The 19,535-nt window shown below is 41.1% G+C and overlaps 1 protein-coding gene across 2 annotated transcripts in view; it reads right to left on the bottom strand.

Annotated features, from left to right (window-relative positions):
- Positions 1-19,324, bottom strand: part of PIK3C2G (phosphatidylinositol-4-phosphate 3-kinase catalytic subunit type 2 gamma) — a 305,535-nt gene extending 286,211 nt beyond the window's left edge. Inside the window, exons 1-4 of one of the 2 annotated variants that reach the window (XM_065567969.1) lie at positions 19,197-19,324; positions 10,132-10,929; positions 6,876-6,958; positions 724-881 (exon numbers count right to left, since the gene is read on the bottom strand). In XM_065567969.1, the coding sequence (XP_065424041.1) occupies positions 724-881; positions 6,876-6,958; positions 10,132-10,833 (943 nt within the window). In that variant the 5' untranslated portion in view covers positions 10,834-10,929; positions 19,197-19,324. Of the gene's footprint in view, positions 1-723; positions 882-6,875; positions 6,959-10,131; positions 10,930-12,008; positions 12,144-19,196 lie in introns of those variants that run through there. The other variant, XM_065567972.1, reaches the window with a different exon arrangement.
- Between the last annotated feature and the right edge of the window lie 211 nt (positions 19,325-19,535).

Genomic DNA, 19,535 nt, shown 5'->3' with positions numbered 1-19,535 from the left:
CAGTATCTGATTCTTCAGAATGAAGGCAAAGATCACCCACAATATACCTAGTCAATTGTGCAATGCAGCACATAGGGTAAATAATTCCTTCCAAACTTCTGTGACAATCTGATTGCTCACAGCTAACAATCCGAATCACCAAGCAGAGGTTGATTTTCATTTCAATTCTTCATTCATGCTATTTCTTTACTGCTAAAAAAAATTAAAACGTTCATTTTAAAGTTTAAGGTGTTAAAACCATTTGTGTTTTAGTGACCTCTCGGAGAGCAGACACAAAAATTAAATGCTCACAATCAAACTGAAGGCCCTAAAAATAAAAATGGCCAGATTCACATTTACGCACTGGCTGCTTTGTACTGCCTTAGTGATACAAGGCAGCTGTGAGCCTGGTTTAACCAACCCGTTAAACTAAAGTAGCACAAAGAAGCCAGATGATATTGGTGAATCTGGGCCAAAAATATTTAAACTACTTACATTTAGATCAGACCAATAAATGCCAATTGTTTTTCATGCAAAATTGTCATTTTCTTTTATATTTCTCGTGGAAAAAACAAAACAAAAAACAATTGGCACTTTCAATCCCACCCAGGCCCCCGCTCCAAAAAAAAAAAAAATTAAAATGGAATGGTACCAAGTACCTCGCAAGATGACAAAAAAAATTGTGTATTTTAGTAGAACTGAAGAACTGAATTCTGGAAGGCTAAAGAAACCCAAAGCACTTACCACATGGTGTAAGATGCAGTGGAGGAGATGAACAGTTTGTCAAAATGCTAACTTTGAATTTTGATTTACAAAGGATCTCATCTGATAATGTTGTTGTGACACTCCAAATCTTCCCAGTATTTGTCGTCAAATCAAAAGCAGGATATGCATCTCTGATTCTGGAGAGAACATATGATACATTTATATATTTCAGCTCTCCTGTAACTTGAGACAAAACTACCTCAATATGCCAAAAACAGTAGTATAGTTAGATATTAAGAAAAAAAAATTATATGCTGATGAAGGGTACATTGATGCTATGAACAAATCTACTTCTGTCAGACATCTCGGTGAGATAACCGCTGCCCATTTCATGTTTTATTACATAAGAGAACCATTGGTAAAATTGCCATTGATTACAGTATGCAATATTATGAACAGAATCACTGTGTGGGTCTAATCCTAATCCCACTAAAGTCAAAGGGAGTTTAGCCAGAGACATCACTGTATTGTGATCAAAATAATTTCACCATGGTGCAATGAGTGTATTCTGTTAAACTAAGTAAACCCATTTATTCATGTCCGAATAATGGTGACATCATAGCAGAATTTTTGGAAGCCTTCTCAATCCATTGCGAAATTTCAAGCACTCAGCAAGGTGACCTTCCAGTGATTTGCCACACACCATTCATCCATCTCCTCACTGGTTGCCGTCTACTATGATTCCCTCCTTCCCCTTCCATCTCTGTACCTAATGGGACCAAAGTATATACATTTGCGACTGTGATTTCTGATATCAGGGTCTGCTTCTCTCCAACAATATTTCTAACATAGAAAAAAAGATGAATGCCTATCTGCAGGATATGCAAGAAAGTCTTCACCAGCACCACATTTCAAAAGCTGCAATTTTCTTCTTGTCAGCAGCATTAACTTCCCAAGAGTCACATCTATAAATCACTATGGAAAAAAAATTAGGCTTTTTATAAGTCACAACTTCATACATTTTGAGATGCCATGTTTCCAGTTTCTTAAGGGACACCATAACTGTGTGAATCATCCCCAGTCTTCTACTGATTTCCTTAGAACAGCATCCTTGGTTGGATATATATAATCCCAGATAATTAAATTCATCTACTGCCTCTACAGCTTGTCTGTTAATCCTGATGCCCACTTGCATTTCATTTTTGTTAATCATGTCAAGGTATAAGCACTTTGTTTTCATCGCATACAGGAATAGACCATATTCCACACAAACTATTTTCATAGAGTCCAACATCCATTGCATTGGTGGTTGTAGAAAAGAGCATCATGTCATCAACATACCTGAGGTTAGCTAAGAGATGTTCACTAATGGAAATCCCAGCTCCTTCCACTCTGTCCAAACCATCCAAGGCTCATCTCATAATAAATCCTGTATACATATGTTAGAGGCTTGGAGACTAAATAAACGGTTGCCTCACACCTTGCCCAGTGGAAAACCACTCACCATTGCCTACTGCTGTTTGCACTGCAGTCTGCTGGTGGTGGTAAAGACTTGTAATAAATTCAATAAGATGCTTTGTCTGCCAAAGATACAAACTGTCATGTTGGATGGTGTCAACTTTTGAGTAGCCAATTAAGCACATAATCAATGGGTGATTATATTCTCTGCATTTTTCAATGAGACTATGGATATTCACTATTTGATCATATGTGACTTGGCCCTTTCAGAAACCAGCTTTTTGTGGTGGCATTCCTGCTTCTATTTTTTATTGCATGTGATCCTGGATTATATAGAGCAGCATTTTGCCTGCATGCAACATCAAGGAGATGTACAATCGTTACTACACTCTATTATGCCTCCCTTCTTTGGTAAGGGCATAGAAATTCCCTTTTGTCCATCCTCCTGGCCAATATCCACTCATCTGTACATCATTATATGTTTTCCATATATAATCAGTACCACATTTGCCAATCGCTTTTTAACAATTCTTGTCTACCTTTGGTGTTTCCCAGTCTTCATTTTCATAATAGCACACACCACTTAGTCCCACAGGGTTAATGGCTCATTCTCTCTTTTCTGTTGTCCTGTATCATAGGTGGCTCTGGTGAGGCATATAGATTGGCATCATGATCTCTCCACCTGCATTTAATATCATCACCCTTACTGAGGACTCTGCCATCATGATCTTTTATTAGGTTTGATCACAGGGTAAACCTTTTGGTAAGAAGCCTTACCACTGTAAACAGAATTTTGTGTTATTATTCTCTTTACAATTTCCAAGTTCCATAGATTTTGCTCTTACATATTCACTCTCGTCTTGTTCTATTAAAGCAAATTTCTTAATGACAGATTTCTAAGGAGACAGTGTAACTAGCTTTGGGCACATAAACTCACAAATACTAAGGCCTCAGCAAAGACTGAATACAGCTAGTCAAAACATTTTCTGTGCAAAATCTGACACACAAAAAATTCTCTGTTTTCAACCAGCTCTAGGATCTAACCTGGAACCTTCATCACCAAAAATATAGGCTTCGCTTATTTAAGTTTAAGGAAACTCCTGTAGATGCTTATAGGAAACCTGTTCTAGTCACCAAGTCAAGTCACTAAAGGGAAATCTGATACTAAGTAAGTGCATTATATACTGCCTCTTCTTCCAATTACCAGAGGTCAATTTCAAGTCCCCTTTGGCATGCCATTGAAACCTAGAGACATCATGGTTCTCAGCTGAGATTGAACCTGCAAATACACTATACTGCATCAGATAGGAGTACATAGCCTACCAATTTAGGTTTCACATTTCACTAATTGACCTGCATTTTAGTAACTAAAATCAAATATTCTTTAGTAAGCACATTGCATTCTTTTGTGTTTAAGCAGCAAGCTGTATCTTGATTTGGTAGCATTTTATATGGTTTCTGATTACAGTACATTTTGTGGCATAGTTCTCTGTATAAATCTCTTCATTATAAGGTTATTTCTAATATTACGTCTCAGAGCTGGTTCCTCACTCATTTAAACACCAGTATGAACTCTGCTTTTATTGCATACACATTTCTAGGTTTCCAAAGAAAATTCTACAATGAAGTAGTGTATTACTTATAATGAAAAGCTAGTGAATATGGTAGCTCAGTGGTATAATGGAAAGTGACACTACCTACAGTACATGTGCTAGATTTATACTAGAAACAGAAGTCATTATTCTATAAAAAGGCCATTTTGGTGACTATATGAAAGTAGTTGCCTGTGTAGCTTCGTTTGTGGATCATGTACACATCACAGTTTCCACTCTCATAAGCTTCACCCTTGAAGCTATCTCCGTATAGATGACAAAGATTGAATGCTGGAGACTTAATTATCCTCTCAACTCCCAAGTCAGGGCTGAGGTACAGAGGCTTGGCAGCCTGGGAAAAATCTGTATTGCTTGCTGCCCATGCTGTGCATAGAGGACTATCATTTCCAGGGGTTTGATCCTGAAAGATGCTAAGCATTCCTCTGAGGTGCAGTGTATACTCCGCTCCTGATGAAGTCAGTAGGAGTTGAAGAAATTCAACACTCATAGCAGTGAACCTTGAGACTGTCAATCTGGTATCTTTCACTAGTGTCAAACTCATTTGAAAAAGGATTCTGAAACTATCCGTGGAAGAACATTTGCTAAAGCCTGTTCCATAATTGTACCAAGAAACCTGGTCAAGAGATTATGGAAACGGCTTTCAAGTTGATATGTGTACAATGCAATGTTTCAATTATGGGTTGCCACCTGTACAAATATTACCTGGAGAAAAATATAATGAGTTTCTACTTGAGTTACTAGCTGGAGCTGTAAGTTTGCATGATGTAGAGTTTGAATTATATATCTTGCCTCTGATTTATAAAACCTGACAGTTACTAAGGCCTTGGCTACACTTACCCGCAAGTCCGACGGCTGGAAATCGAACTTCTGGGTTCGACTTATCGCGTCTAGTCTGGACGCGATAAGTCGAACCCGGAAGTGCTCGCCGTCGACTGCGGTACTCCAGCTCGCCGAGAGGAGTACCGCGGAGTCGACGGGGGAGCCTGCCTGCCGAGTGTGGACCAAGGTAAGTTTGAACTAATTCGAACTAAGGTACTTCGAACTTCAGCTACGTTATTCACGTAGCTGAAGTTGCGTACCTTAGTTCGAATTAGGGGGGGTAGTGTAGACCAAGCCTAAGATTCTTTAGGGACTTGGGGGAAGCTCAATAAGGCTTGGTCTACACTACCCCCCCTAATTCGAACTAAGGTACGCAACTTCAGCTACGTGAATAACGTAGCTGAAGTTCGAAGTACCTTAGTTCGAATTAGTTCAAACTTACCTTGGTCCACACTCGGCAGGCAGGCTCCCCCGTCGACTCCGCGGTACTCCTCTCGGCGAGCTGGAGTACCGCAGTCGACGGCGAGCACTTCCGGGTTCGACTTATCGCGTCCAGACTAGACGCGATAAGTCGAACCCAGAAGTTCGATTTCCAGCCGTCGGACTTGCGGGTAAGTGTAGCCAAGGCCTAAGACTGAATGGGTTAGTTGTGTGCAAATCTATTTGAGATTTTTCTTGGTCTTTTCCTTGGCGTGACATTATCTCCTGAGGATGCGTTCTTATTTTGATAAAACAAAAAGAAAGGGTTTGCCACTGACACACACAAAACAAGCTATGGCCAAGTAGAAACAGTTTTATTTCTATTAACCTTCCTAACGCTGTAAATAAACTCATTAATTCAGAAAATCAATAGGAGGCTTTTCCTGTAATTGGAGTGGAAAGTTAAATGTACAATGTTTGGACAGAACAATCTGAGTATCTGACAGGAAAGTATGTCACGTGGAATAGGCCTTTATGAATCTGGTGCTATTAGAATGGGGCTTGGAGTCAGACTGATGCACTATGAAAAAAGGGAAACAGAGAAATCTCTGATGCAGCATGTTTGGGGGATGTACAACCCCCCCATGGAGCTAAAAATATATCCAGCTAATTTCAGAGCCATTAAGATGAATTAGAAAGACATTTTTATGCAGACAGGTCTTGACAGGCCTTGCAAAAAACTGACTCAATATCTAAATGTAAATGGATTATAATATATATTTAAATACCTAAAATGGGTCTTTGGGGGGGAAATAGTATGTGACCATGTTATTAAAGACTTTATCATAATAAATACAAATATTGGGACTCAACTGAGGTTGTATGGGCAACTTTCAATCTTGTATTTCTTAATGTTCTTGTTTTTAAAAAAATGAAATTTCTAGTTTTTTAAAAAGAAAACTGAAAGAAAGAAGAAAAGAAATTCTATCATATGGGATGGTAACAGCCCAACTCTATCGCTCAGCAGGGTTGGAACACTAAGGTAGTACCTGGTAGCAGTAATAGCCTATTATCCTCTAAGTGGAACAGCCACTGGAGTGGAATGTAACACAGTTTGTCAGTGAGTTACACAGTTGTTTTCTAGACAAAAGTGGAATGTTAGGTATCAGGATTCTGAGGTTTTATCCCCAGCTTTGGGAGAGGAGTGCTCAGACATTAATGAATGGCTTATGCTCAACAATCAGGGCTTATCAATGGAACAGATGAAATCTGAACTCATGACATTCAGGCTCCCAGCCCAGTGCACCTTTACTTAGGCCAGAGGGTATTTTGCTGAAGGAAAGTAGGTGAGCAGGCAGGCACCTAACTGCAGGTATGGCAATATATGCAGTGCAGATGAACTGTTTAGAAAATTATTAAGGGACAAGTGCCAATTCTGCTCTACTATCCATGTGCAGATGGTAATTATCCAAAACTTTAAAACTTGGCCAAAACAGAGTTTTCATGAGGGCAGCAAAAAAACACTTCTCCGGTATCAGGACCAGCTCCCAGCCAACTTTCAGTTTCCTGCCCCAAACCCCAGAGGCATTAGAGCTGGTCAAAGAAGTGGCATGAAACATCTTTTATGTTCAATACACTGAAAAACATCAGCTTTGAAGAGGTCAACTTACTTCTTAGTAATAAAGAGGGTGGCAAGGAGAGAAAATATTTTTTCTAGTACACTTTCTCATTCATATTAATCTCTAAACCAAAATTAAGAGTTTTTCCATATTTAAAGACATTGAAATTATGGTATTGTTCAGAAATGTAGAAATAATCATCCAATTAATATTAGCGAGATAAATGTCATAGTTGGTTGAATAACGTTTTTTCATTACTTACTTCTGCACTCCATTGCAAAAGGAGGCAATACTTTCATTACTCCCTTGATCTGCTTCAACCAGCTGGATAGACCAACCTGCAAGCTAAAAATACCCAAATTAAACCCGAAGAAATAAAGCTCACTTTACTTACATAAGGAAAACTGAATCATCTAGTGAGTTCAGCAGCCTGATCTTGCAATAGGTTCCATGAGGGCTAAATCCTCACACCTCAGCACAATTTCATTTATTTAGATGGGACTCTAGTAAGCATAAATCATCCACTGGAGTATCAAACGGTTTCATTGGTAACTCAGCAAATTCAATGCACTATGTTGCTCAGCAGTCCATAGTTTAATTTTCTTTTTCTATTTGTAAAATATTATGATTTGTAGTCTTCTGTATGGAACATCAAGGTTTTAAAAGTTTCTCTAGGGTCAGTGACTTCAGCCTGTCAGGCTCTGGGTTCGCAGCGGTCAGAACTGGTGATTAGAGCCATAGTCCAGAACAGGTACAAGGGTCGAATCAAGACTGAGCTGAGGGCAGGGCTGAAACTAAGGGCTAGGGACAGGCTGTGGGTCAGAATGAGGTCAGAGTCCGTAAACAAGCCAAATAGGATCCTAATCGGAGTCCAGATGCAAGCCAAAGGTCGAAGCCAGCTGGAAGTCAGAGTCTGGGGGTCAGGAAGCAGGTGCAGGGCTGGAGCATGTCAGTAATAGGGCTGGAGTATAGTTGGAGTAGGGCATGGACAAGGCTGGAGTGGCCATGAACAAGTCTAGGTCAAGGTTGGGGCAGGAACAGCAACTGGATCAAGGAAAGGCTGGAAGCCTAGGAAGTCTAACATTGTGCAGAAGCATAAAGGTTCCTGGCTGAGTACTGCTGTTGCACAGACTAATTTGAAGCTCTGGCCGGGTCAGTGAAATACCTGTGCCTGGGGGTCATATGACCTGGGCCCTGACTGGGTATAGGCTGCTGCAGCAAACCTGAGTGCTGTCTCACTGCAGGGTCAGCTTAAGGGATAAGTCACTGTAGCTGAGTTGCTGCAGCATCCCTGAGCCATGAGTTACTGCAGGCTCTGTTGGAAGGGGGAGTCATGGCAGCTATGTGAGCAGCCCTGGTCTGGCTGCAGGTTTGCATCATACATAACTTTGCCAGACTTTAAAAACTGAGGCTGAAGTTTTCCATGCCGTCTTTGTGCCTCACTGCTTTTGTTCCCCAAAAAAGTTTCAGCCAAAATGGTTCAGTTGTTTCCAAAAATGAATTAGGGAAAAATACATTTTGTCCATGTTAAAAAATTCTCAAGACTGTTTCTTTAAGAAGCACGTGCAACTGCATGCTTTGGGGCAGAGACTTGAAATGTGGCAGGGAGATGATCTTTTGCTGTTCCCATGGAAATCTGCCCACATTTGGCCAAGTTAGAAGCCTTAGAAAAAACTCAGTTTGCACATGCTGAGTGCAGAATTCAACAGCTGATATCTCTGAAGAGTCATCCCCAATTAGAATGCTCTGTCCTCTCATACCACCTACATGTGTCCAGAACGCATATGCACTGTTCTCACAGAGTGAATGAGCATGTTCAACTCTGAGAATGCAAGGGCAAAGATGGACTTTCCTAGTATCACTGCTCCTAGCTGCAAATACTGTTTGCAATGTGCTTTGTGGACCTCCACGAGGAAAGGCACCAAATTAATTAGAAATGGTTAATTCACCCTTTTAAAATCCACCATCAAATCCCTATGCAGTCAACCACAGTCTTACTGTCTGAGGAGGAATAGATTTTCTTTAGCCTGTAAACACCAGAGAGAGGCACAAACCACAAACTCCAGACCTTGGTGTGATTCTTAGCTTTTGTGAAGTGGTCTGAACTGGAGTCTTGACTGAGGTCTATAATAAAAGTCAATTTTACTCCCCAAGGTCTGATCCTGCAAGGTGTTCATCACCTTCTGCTTTGAGTAAGGTCAAGAGATGGGTGGGAATCACCATTATGAGGAAGGGAAATGTGTCAGGTTGTGGAAAGGAAAGGGTGAAGAGAGGAGGGTGAGGAGGGACAACATCAGAAAGGGAAATGGAGACCTGGAAGACAAGAAAATTAAGACCCTGTTTCCCCCCCCCCCTTCGCCCCCGCCCCAGTATCCCTGAATGGAGCACTGAACACTTGAAGGAAGGCAAGAGAAAGAGAAAAAACTTGGTTCAAAAAGACAGCAAGAGCCAGAGAGTATCAAGAGATCTGACTTCTGAAGACCTGTTCAGTTACAGTAAAAGATATTTATTTAAAAAATACACATACATAAAAGAAGCAGATTGGGGTCAAAATAGCCATTGTGCCAAATCTCAGGATTAGGACAAGTCAGCTTGAACAGGGATAGAGATAGTAAATTTGGCCACACAGCAAAACAGATTCAGCATAATGCCCTGCTATTATAGATTTTTTGTTACCTCGGTAAAAAAGCTGGGGGGAGCCCACCCTACAATACTCTGCTCTACCATTTGCTCTACAGTAGTAACAGTCCAATGATCCAAACAAGGTCAGTGATCCAAAAGCGCACGACTGTAACATACACCATTGGAGCATTTTGGACCACAAACCAGATCCTTAGCTAGTCCAAATTGGCCTAGTTTCATTAGAGTCAGTGGAGTTAAACCAATTACATCAGTAGAGAAACTGGTTCCATTATGTTAAACAATGAAGCAGTCTTTTTTAATGGGCAGAGGGGAGAGATATGTCCACACGTTTAAGTGTAAGTTCGGTAAGCCACAAGTAAGATAGGGGCCAGATCTGGCCAACATACATTTCTTATTAGTCTCCTTTCCCTTCTAAAGTAATTTCTTATGGGCTGCTTGGTTCTCTTCTGACTGAAAAGACAGATTATTTTATACAAGGAGATTTTACAAAGAAAGTAAAATTTAGAAGCTTTCCTCCCAACTAATCATCAAGAAGAATCAATGTACTGTTTGTTTATAAAGGTAGCTTCCTCTTTAACATATAAAAGTACTACAGGAAAAACTGAGTGCCAAGAAAAAATAATATTTGCTGCCTGATTACCCACTGCCTCGCCTCATGTGTAGTTATTTAGAACCTGCTCCAAAAGCCCATTAAAATCAATGGGATTCTTTCAGTTGGCTTCAATGGGCCTGATCCAAAGCCCATTGACATGTGAAGAATGAGAGCCATTTCTCATCCACTTCATACAGGTGTGGGTGAGTACACAAGATGTAAGGCAGACGACAGTCAAAACCAAGATCTTTAAGTCTTTCAACCATACAAATTTGTCGCATACCTCTGTGCTGTCTGCAGAGCTGTTTGCAGAGATGCTGGGCCAGACAGGTCCTGTGGTCAATTCTCTAGGAGGGTTTGTTAAGTATGTTTCCCCAGTGCTCACAAGGAAAGATTTACTGTCATTTCTCCTTTTATCTTGCATTCCTTGTCTGCTTGCATTGTTGTCTGAGAAAACGGGATATTGATAGTCTATATGTTCAAAGCCTATACAGACATTCAGATTTGTATTCTCTTTCTCCACATCTGACCCAAATTCATCTGCAGTTGGACTCAAGTTATTTCTTCCATATGGACCATAGTCATAAAGTGTTCCAATGGGGTATGTGGGGTAGGAATTCTCAGAGAGGTCACTACATCCGGATAGCAAAGAAGGTCTGAAGCCAATTGTTGGTGGCAACCTGACTTGCTGCCAGTGAGAGGTGGGGCTTCCAAAGTAAAGATCCCTATGAGGAATTTGAGGTGGATTTATTCTGTATAAATGTTCTTCTGCTGCATCCAAGAAAAACTCATTTTCTTTGGGGTCGTGTGAATATGCTGGACCATAAAAGGGTATTTCACTGCTGCCTTCACCAACTATTTGGTCAAGTCCTAGACTGACCTGGCTATCAGGATTAAAATGATACATAGAGTAAGACGCTTGGTCCTCAGATTGTCCTTCTTGTAACTCATCTTGCGTCAAAGGCATTTTCCAAAAGTACGCCATGCTTCTTCAGGCCATCAATCTTAACACCACTCGGGAGATTTGCCACAGTTTCAAAGTCACAATGAGTAACACTGCAGAATTTGAGCTTTATATTCACTGGAACAAAACAAAATAAAACTAGCTAAAATGAATTTAATGCACTGTAAGCTGTACATGTAAATGGCATTCATTTTAGAGTTCTTTCCATAGGGTATAAGATCCTCTCTCTTATCTGGTACCTGGAGTGAAACCCACCATATGAAACAGATGGAGAATGGTCCTTGGTTTCTGGACTGTTGAATAATATGTGTGGTCATTAAAACCAAAGATGACCATTTCTGCAGTTTCCAAATAAATTATTTTAAATTCCTTATTATTTTTACAGTTGAATAGTACATTTTATCCAAGGATCTCAAAGCTATCTCACAATAACCCTGTGATGTTGGTCAATATGGGGGGAGATTTTTTCAAAGGTACAAAAGAGAGTTAGCTATCTAATTCTCTTTTGTGCCTTTGAAAACCTCCCCTTATAATATCCATTTTATAGAGGTGTATTTTGAGGCACAAAGAGGTTAATTGACTTGGCCAAGGTCATACTGCAAGTCAATGGACACAGTACCATACTCTTCTGTAGTCACTAGGCACAATTTGGAGTTTCTCATATAAATCAAGGCAAATAGTGAGCCAATTTAGCCTTTCCCCCCCACATATGACATTTCATTAGAGTGAGATCGGAAACAAGACCAGTAAACATATTGACTTATAAGCATGTACATGTGTTCATAAAAAGATGTGCGGTTAAATTGGCTATGCAAATATTGAGTCCTGGGATTGGAGGGGGCACAACAGCAAAAGCAGTGTGCGTTCATAACTTCAGAGTGCGGCCACCACAAGCCATACACAATTGTGTTCCCTACTTTTTCAAATAGAAGAAATAAAACCCATTTGATTTAATAATTTAATGACTATTTATACCCTTCCTTTCAGAATAGAAATACTATTGGAATGAAAATCTCTCTTGTAAATTGCTGAGGCTGAAAACCACAAATAGTTTTTTCAATATGCTGCTAAAATCTGTAATGCATTAGCTTAGATGATAATGCTATGCACTGAAAATCTATATTATAGTAGAAGTATTCAACATAACTTTTTTATTATTATTTTGATGAAACTCTATCTTGACTCAGACTACTCACCCATAATCAGAAGGAAAAGGAGAATGAAAATTGGATGTTGTGATATGGAAATTTCCAAGACCTGCTGTCGCAGCTCCAGGGTTAGCTGTAGCTTTGACCCTCGGTCTTTCCTTGGGCGCCCCTCTCAAGGGACAGGCCCAGCATACGCACTTCTCTCAGACTGGAATCCTGCAAGTCACCCCATTTTTAGAGTGGGTCTCTTGGCTACAGCACCCATTTACCAATCATGTTTCCACAGCAGGTCCAACTGGACTTGGCCTCTGCTACAGATTTCTCTTCAGGAGCTGTGCATAGTGGGTAAATGCAAGAACACCAAACAGCGTCTTCAAAAAAAAAAGTGTCTATCTATCTGATTATAGCAATCAGAAAGAAAGGGATTAACATAACAAAAAGACCTACATGCACATTGTCTTACTTAAGGCTTGATGTACATTACAGAGTTAGGATGACATAAGACAGCTTATGTTGACCTAACTATGTCAATGTGTATAGCCTTGCTCCTGTCGGTGTAAGTGCCTTACTACACCAGCATAATAACTCCATCTCCATGAGAAGCGTAGGGCTTCTATCGGTGTAATTAGGGTGACGCAGTGTCTGTGCAGACACTGAGTTTCTTACATCGGCTGTTGGCTGGGCTCCCCACTCCCCGCTGGGAGCCCTGCTGCTCTCCAGACTCCTGGCTCCCCGCCTCCTGCCAGGAGCACGGCAGCTGACCGGATTCTAGGTGTGGATCTCATCACTGGAGGTGAGAAGCCCCAGGAGGCAGCTGGGCTCCCGGCAGGGAACTGCGTGGAGCTGAGAGCCCTGGCTCTCAGCCCCCCACAGCGCCCCTCTTCGGTCCGTGGGGTGCTCCTGGTGAGGACGCGCACCACCGACAGAAGGAGGGTAGTGTGGACATCCAACATAGGTCGACTTAAGATTGTAGTGTAGACATGCCCTATGTCTTGAGAGGAATGATAGGCTTAGGTAGGTCCGGTAGTATCTCCTCAGTCTTCTGTGGGAACATGTTACCTGTTTCCCTGCAGACCTTGTCTCTGCATCAGGTTTGAGGATTTTGACAGTTTCCAAGTTTTGTTTAAAAATTTCTCACCTGAAGGGCCCTGGCTCAGTCCTAAGCTGGGGGGTGTTTGTGCCCCTCGCTAACTCCCGCTCCCCCCGGACAGAAAGAAAACAAGAAAAGGCCTTGACACCTGTATTTTCAGTTAAGAACCTGTGACTGGGGCTGTCTAAAGACATTGACTTTAGGTTCCTGCAGATGTGCAACCTACACGCAGGATTGAGTTACCTCTTTGCACCCATGTAGCAGACATTATGCTAGTAATCAAATAGTAAACAAATCAAATAGACAAAGGTTCACGTAATATCAATTAATTATACATGTATTTTATACCTCTTATTCACCAGAATTTAATTTGTAGCCTGATTAGGATTTGACAATTGAATTACCTATACACATTTTATCAAACGTGTTACTAAGCAATAGAGCAGTTACTGTAGGAAAGTGATCTCTGTGACAGAGCTGGTTGAAGTTTTTGATTAAAAAAAACCCTTTGAAGTTGTGGAGGAGGGGAAACCACTTTTTAAAATCCACCTTTTTCAGATGGAAAAAAAGTCTTTTCCTCCTCCTTTCATTTTACACACCTCCTTCCCTCTGCTTTTTTGAAAGGGGGGGGAGAGGGAGAGAGAGAGAGAAAGGAAAAGAGAAAGGGAAAAAAATGTTAAGATCAAAATAATTCCCCCCAAAATTGAAAATTTCTATTTTGATTTTTTTCAACCAGAAAATTTAATGAAAATTTTTAAATTAAATATAATTTCTCACTTTTCCCATTCCCTCCCTCCCAGAATATACTTACTTTGAAGTGTACTGGGGGAACAAAAAATACTACAAATACTTTTTTTTTAAGCTCTCAAGTATTTCCAAACATTTCCATTTTTTCTCAGAAGTACGAACAACTTAAATGATGATGTGCTGTGGCATAAATGTTTAATGGCATATCCTTGCAATGATCTGCATAACTCCTCCATGGCTTTGTCTCTCAAGCACAATGTAGCTACCCATATCCCATGCAATAAAGTTTTTATATCCATACCCTGCATCATGTATTCTCCCTCTCATACAGAGATATAGATAGATAAATATCTATCTATATACATATCTTCCTCATTTTAGCCTTTTTGTGCTGCTCAGGAGGTGTCATGCTCAGGGCCGGCTCCAGCGCGATCGGCAGCACTTCGGCAGCAGCTCAATTGTGCCACTTCATTCTTCGGCGGCAATTCAGCAGCGAGTCCTTCAATCCCTCTCTTCCTCTTCGGCGGCACTTCAGCGGCAGCTCAAAGAGGAAGAGAGGGACTGAGGGAACCGCCGCTGAATTGCCACCGAAGACCCGGACGTGCTGCCCCTTTCCATTGGCCGCCCCAAGCACCTGCTTCCTTCTCTGGTGCCTGGAGCCGGCCCTGGTCATGCTAACACATTCTGCAATGTTGGAACAAGTGTAAGTGTTGTGCTAGAGTTTGGAGAGGGTGTAGGCACTTCTGCATTCCTGCTGTTCTCATTGGGCAGACCGTCCCCTTGGGATCATTGCAATCTTATTTAAGTTAGAGCCAACATGAGGATGATGGAGTCTGAAAAACCCTGCACTAGAGATGCTGCCATATCAGGTAGGGAATCATCTACCTGACAAACCTCTACTCTACTGCAACAAGCACAGACAATTCATTATGTGTCATTAACACATTAGGTATAAATGCTGTATACACACACACACACACACACACACACACACCGTATTGATAGAGTAGACAACTGTAGACAAGTAGTTATAATTAGTCATTTAGACTGGAATTTCAGCTTGCCATATCCTGGGTCCTATTGAGGTCCTCTCTGTGCCTTTCAGGAAGTGCTCAGTTTCTGGGAGGGTCAGGCTCAGTATTTGGCCTACACCTACTCTCACTCAAATCCTTGTCCCAAGTTCCATTGATAAGTAGGACAGGTTCTTCATTATTGTTGGTATAATTTGTATTACAGTAACAGGATTGACAATGCCAAATGTTTAAGAAGTTTGAGCCAGTCCCCGCCCCCGAAGATTTTTTTAAAGAAGAAGTTTGACATTCATTTTATTCACCTTCTGTTTTTTGAGTTTCTATGGTTCATGGTTTTTTAAGCTGTGCAACCATGAGAACTAGAAGCTTCCTTTTTCTTTTAAGATGAAAGCTGAGGTTCTCACATAATTGCCTGCTCCATTAACTGGGATTTTAAGAAGAAACGCTCCCCACATCAAATATCATGGAATTGGTGATCAAAAAATATCACAAGAGTTGCAGCACTGTGTAATGTCCACAATGTGCTAAGCACTTTCCAAACATTCAGATACTTTGCTTACTCTGAAGAGCTGATGGCAGAATTATTATATACGTCGGAAACTCATGCATTTCGGGCTCAATCCTCCAATTTTGCTTGAACACGGGAATGCAATGTTAGGCATTTTGCTAACCTATACATATATTTGTTACAGCCTCTTACCTGAAATGCTTAGTTGTTTGGAAGCACATACGACGTCTTATTTCTTTGTACTTCACAGACATACTTAGATGAACTACATGGTTTCAATTTCAAGGAGGCGTGAGCGTTCATTCCTGTTTAACAAGTTTAGTTTGTTGATGACTCTTTCCCATTTCTTCCTCCAGGGAATTTTCAAATGATAATAAGGAGAAATGGGATGTACTTTTGTCTGTTGTCTTTCACATTATTTGGGCAACTCTAATTTTAAAGGTACTGGTGAATTAACTTACACTGTTAAATATACTATAGACAAAAGACAATTCCTTCCTAACTGAAAGGATTTGAAATTGTTCTATACTGAAATAAGATTTGGAAATTTCACTAGTCTCCACCTTCAGTAAGATCACACACAACTTTTAGGGTAACATACATCCCCGTTATTACACACACTGAAATGCTACACAGGGAAGAGAGGTTGCTTGGCACAAGAAGAAGGCTGTGAGAATTTTGGGAGGCGATAACATGAGGTGCACAATTCCGGGGTAGCACGCAGCCTCTCTCTAAGGTGGCTTCCTGCTGTCCAGGGTGCAGGTGGGGCAGGGCTAATTGGGTAACCTCCCCTCTGCTGGGGTATTTCCCAAGGACTGGTTAAGCCAGAGCTTTGCAGCCTCAGTATTTGCTGAGTTGCTGTAAAGGGGTTGCAGTGGAGGAGAGAATAAACTGTGGGTTTATCACTAACATAGTCCCCTGCACTCAGGAATTACAAGAACAGTTCAAGGCTAGTGCTGACAATGGTGCTAGCTTCCTCAAAGGGGTACAAGGTGAGTCATAACCCAACCATGCAGCCCTGCACACTAGCCAGAATATTTGGTCTCACGCAGGGGAGCCCAGGCTGTTCTCCATAAAATGGGAGTATCAGAGGCTGTTCCATCCATACTCCCCTCAGGGGGTTCCCAGAGTGACTATATGCCTCCACACTCCATGTTGCAGACCTGCACTTTGAAGGTCCAGACTATTTGGTTTAGGAACCTATCCAGAATTCACATAAAACCAAGAGCTTAATCAACTCCATGATTCTTACATGAACGAAAGTATCTTTGCAGAGAGCGAGTGTGTTAGTAAAAACTAAACAGCATTTCAGTTAGAAAAAGTCTTGCAGTATCCTTGAACACAATAGGATAAAATGCTTAAGGTTAATAATTAATTATAGATATCTTATATCTGATAGCAACTGAATGGAATAAGAATTTGATAAATGTGGGGAAACTCTGCCCTGTATTTGTTGCTGTCACTGAAATCAATGGGAGTTGAAAGAATTTATTGAAGGGCAAAATTTATTCTTTAGGAGCTAGGTAGTACATATAATAACTAATGTTCCCAAAGCCTTGAACTACCCTATGCACACCACAAACTGTTTTCTGGCATTTGTGTTGTATATATTACCAGTGGTTAAAGAAAAGAAAGATCACCAATTTTGGAGGCTGTTGTCACAGAACTTGACATTATGTGGTGGTGTGTCATGGCCCGCCAGAGCCGTGGTCAGTGGTGAAGAGTCCATAGTCACGGGATGGGAGTCAAGAGTAGGCTGGGTCAGTTTACCAGGAGATCAGAACCAGGAGACAAACTTGAGAGCAGAACTACAAATCAGTAACCAGAGTCAGGCCAGATCAGGATACCAAAAGGTCAGAGGCAGGAGACAAACCAGAGATCGGGATCACAAGTCAGACACCAGGAGTCAAACTGGGCTGGGATGTCAGGAAACGAAGTCAAACAAAGAGAATCGTTCCTTTGATTTAGCTTTTCCTATTTGGTGTTAATTGTAAATGTGACAAAATCCCAGCTGCAAGTGAAGAGCTGATAAATGCTTTGTTTACACCCTAAAATGAAATACAGGCATATTCTCCAAATTTATCCCATTCAGTAATGCTTCCCCAAAAGCTGGGCCCCGCGGTAACTTCCACTCTTTGAAAGCAGGACATCTGCATAGATTAAGACTGTGGAAAGGACTCCAAGTGTAAGATGTTCACAGAGAAAGTGCACTGGAGAATTTCTACAATCTGTGGTGCCAGAAATCTAACTAAGCTCAGAGCTGAGGAATAAACATCTGTTCCACTTCACAACAGATTATACACGTTGCTGTTCTTTAGTGCCACCTACTGTCACTGGGTCAAAACTCTGATGCCAGGAACATGATCCAGACAACACTATCACAGGTACAGTGGGTAATTTGTCATTTGGGCCTTTGGCTACCAGGAATGCCATCATGTGTTTGCACTGGCCCTTCTCAGATGTGTCCCCTGTCTGAAGACCAACCTTTATGAAAGAGCTGAGACACTGCTTTGTAGGTGATGCGATACCACTTCTCTTGGATCAGTATCTCTAAGAGTATGTCTACATTGCAGTAAAAACACCTGTGGTTGGCCCATGTCATTTGCTTGTGGGACTTGGGCTGCGAGGTGATAAAACTGCAATGTAGACATTATTATTAAATTGCAGTGTAAATGTCTGGGATCTGGGACCCTCCGCCACCACAAGCTTCAGCCTGAGCCCAGACATTTACACTGCAATTTAATAGCCCCACAGCCAGAGTCCTGAGCGCCCATGTCAGCTGACATCGGCCAGCCATTGGTGTTCTATTACAGTGTAGACATACCCTAAGTATCACTGCATGTGGAGCAGTTACTATGTATTGGCAAACTCACATAGACGAAACAGGGGTTTTATTTGCTGGTGGACACACAAAGTTATATTACCAAGAAGTGGCCAATTGCCACCTTCATCATTCTGGTCATGTTGTATTCTTCCCCCTATTCTAGTGGCTGTTTAGATTGTGAGCTTCTTAGGGCAGAGATCATGCTTTCTTCACTCTTTGGTAAGGGCTCAGAAGAGAGTGGGCATTACTGGAAATAACTAATAACAAGAAAAATACAAGGACAAACAAATACAATATTATGGTGCGTCATTGACGGAGTGACTCATCACCCACTGAAGTCAATAAGAGCATTTTGCATGAAGGGGAAAAAGGGAGCTTTGACTTCCGAGAGCTGCTTTTCACTCTCAATCACTCTAGTGAAGAGCCACAACCTTCATTTTTCCATGACACTGACAAAGAAACAGAATTGGTACATTTCACTTTATGAGGAAAAATGTTCCAGATATTTCTTTCACACAGTGCCCTAAATACAGAGTAAGTCACCAAAGGCACCTATTATTTTTGAGCCGTATGGCTTTTCAAGGGCATACTCCGCATGCACAGGATTGCTGAATTAGTCATGACTGAATATGAAGAATAATGGATTTTAATGTCTTCTTTTGTTTTCACATCTATGTACCTTGATCTCTTAAAAAGGGATAGTAGCCCTTATATACAAAGTTGTTTTTCTGGTAAAAATGACTACAGCTTTAAAAGATCAGCTTGTTGAGAAAGTAAACACTGAAATGCAAAGCAGAAAATCACCACAAACATCCTTAAATATGCAGTTAACACAACAGTGGCATACAAGAGAAGCAAATTTAGCTTTAACTAAATGTAAGTAATCCACTATTTAAGATCATACGTTTCAGGAAGAGATCAAGCAACAAGGTTCAGATCAAGAGCCAAACATTCCCAAAGTTCAGGGATGTTTGGATCCAGAGCTCTGGTTCCGGTCTATCTCAAATTCCAATCTGCTTTAATTTTCATTTCTTACCTCATGCAGTTTTCTACTCTGTTTTCTTATGCTGTTCTTTCCAGATCACTCATTACAGTGTGTCTGCTCAATGGCTTCCTGTGAAATTCAGCTATGTCATTCTACAGTACTCAATGGGATTTGTTGACCTTCGGTAAATTCCTCTTATCGGGTACTGTACAAATACAAAACCATGATTTTGTGATACCAGCACACTGTAAAGAGAAGCTCCATAGCAACTGCTGCAGACTTTTTTCCACACAGGACTTAATGGCTCCTCTTCATCCTTGTCCTACAACCCCTTTGTGTTGGGCCTGCTGGTGCAAGGGGCGGTAAAGCTGGTCTCTGAGGAATTTCCCC

Source organism: Chrysemys picta, chromosome 1, assembly GCF_011386835.1.
Source record: "Chrysemys picta bellii isolate R12L10 chromosome 1, ASM1138683v2, whole genome shotgun sequence".
Taxonomy (NCBI): Eukaryota; Metazoa; Chordata; order Testudines; family Emydidae; genus Chrysemys; species Chrysemys picta.
Note: the sequence above shows the minus strand (reverse complement) of the source record. Positions and strands in the feature narration are given on the sequence as shown.